Source organism: Lottia gigantea (assembly GCF_000327385.1).
Source record: "Lottia gigantea unplaced genomic scaffold LOTGIsca_1878, whole genome shotgun sequence".
Taxonomy (NCBI): Eukaryota; Metazoa; Mollusca; class Gastropoda; family Lottiidae; genus Lottia; species Lottia gigantea.
In genome coordinates this window covers 6,831-8,500 of record NW_008708347.1, presented here as the reverse complement: position 1 = coordinate 8,500, position 1,670 = coordinate 6,831, and the positions used below count along the sequence as shown (strand labels likewise).

General features: G+C 31.4%; 1 protein-coding gene across 1 annotated transcript in view; it reads right to left on the bottom strand.

Annotated features, from left to right (window-relative positions):
* Positions 1-267: 267 nt before the first annotated feature.
* Positions 268-1,670, bottom strand: part of LOTGIDRAFT_176521 (hypothetical protein) — a gene marked incomplete at both ends in the record, with an annotated part of 3,375 nt that continues 1,972 nt past the window's right edge. Inside the window, 2 exons of the mRNA XM_009052571.1 lie at positions 268-410; positions 1,055-1,168. Of these exons, the coding sequence (XP_009050819.1) occupies positions 268-410; positions 1,055-1,168 (257 nt within the window). The remainder of the gene's footprint in view (positions 411-1,054; positions 1,169-1,670) is intronic.

The following is a 1,670-nucleotide window of genomic DNA, read 5'->3' as shown; positions in this document are numbered from 1 at the left end:
TTCAAACAAAAGAAATTCAACATAGCTGGCCTTAGATTCTCAGAAATCTTAAAAAAATTGTCGATATTGATTGAAAATGCATATCCTGAATAATATGCATAGCATTCCACATTGTAGAATAGTCTAGTTTGAAATTGTTTTGAAAAAAATGTGTGAATTGATGCAGTAAAGTAGACCATTATATTGTGTTATGAACCTGAGAACAGAACTGTTGTGTGATAAAAATGGAACTGGCGTGATTTATTTATAAAATCCATCATCAAATGGCTACAGTTGCTCTAGTACTTGATCTATTAATTCCATGCCATCCTGCAGCGCCTGCATCTCATGTATCAGTTCCTCTTGGCTGTCTAGATCACTCATAGGATTACTGTACATCTCCATATTGGGTACCTTGTGGGCTGATTCCACTGTAAATGAAATGAGTTTTATGTTTTAACCATTCTCTTACTATTACCCTCTTTAGGATCCTGATAGATTGCATTCCTTAATGCTGCCTATAAATCCTTACTTTTTCATGATTTTCTCTTCTTTTTCAATATCTGAGAATATAGCCTCAGGACTATATAGAACTACTTAAATCATAATTGTATTCTAGACTACAAAGCGCCCAATTAACCCCACAAAATTTCTGGTCTAATGAAGACAGGCAATACCAATTCAGTGTCCAATAAGGGAAATTTTGTCAGAACAGCATAATTAGCTTTCTCTTTTATTGCCCCATATACAGGAGTAACTATAGGGGATAATTTCCAAATTTCTAGGGGTAATAAGGCGCTGGAAGTAGTTCATGTCAGTCATTTCAGCTATTTTCTCCAAAATATTGAAGGGAAAATCTAAGAGAAAATCACAAAATTTACAGGGGTAAAGCAATCCATCAAACATCCTGAAAGGGGAAAAGAAAGTTGAAACCCCTGGTGCAAGGCTATGTATAAGGCTATGTTTTATTTTTTTCAAGGCATTCTTATCACATAGCAAAGGGGAAATAACTCTTTTACACTAGAAGAGAAGAATTCTAAATTATAAAGTTAAAGGATAAGAGGAGATAACTCACCAGGTAAAACTGCCTCTTCAAACTCTGAAGGTGTTTTAACTTCATCTTTACTGGGTGGAGTTTCGTCAAAAAATGTGATATCTATTCCTAACTTATTCTTAGCTGCAGTAACATCTGCAAAATATTCATGGTGCTGGCACGAGTTAACAATATAAAAACTCCCTAAGCTAACAAAATAAAAACTAAGTTAACAATATAAAAACTCCCTAAGCTAACAAAATAAAAACTAAGCTAACAAAATAAAAACTAAGTTAACAATATAAAAACTCCCTAAGCTAACAAAATAAAAACTAAGTTAACAATATAAAAACTCCCTAAGCTAACAAAATAAAAACTAAGTTAACAATATAAAAACTCCCTAAGCTAACAAAATAAAAACTAAGTTAACAATATAAAAACTCCCTAAGCTAACAAAATAAAAACTAAGTTAACAATATAAAAACTCCCTAAGCTAACAAAATAAAAACTAAGTTAACAATATAAAAACTCCCTAAGCTAACAAAATAAAAACTAAGCTAACAAAATAAAAACTAAGTTAACAATATAAAAACTCCCTAAGTTAACAATATAAAAACTCCCTAAGTTAACAATATAAAAACTCCCTAAGTTAACAATA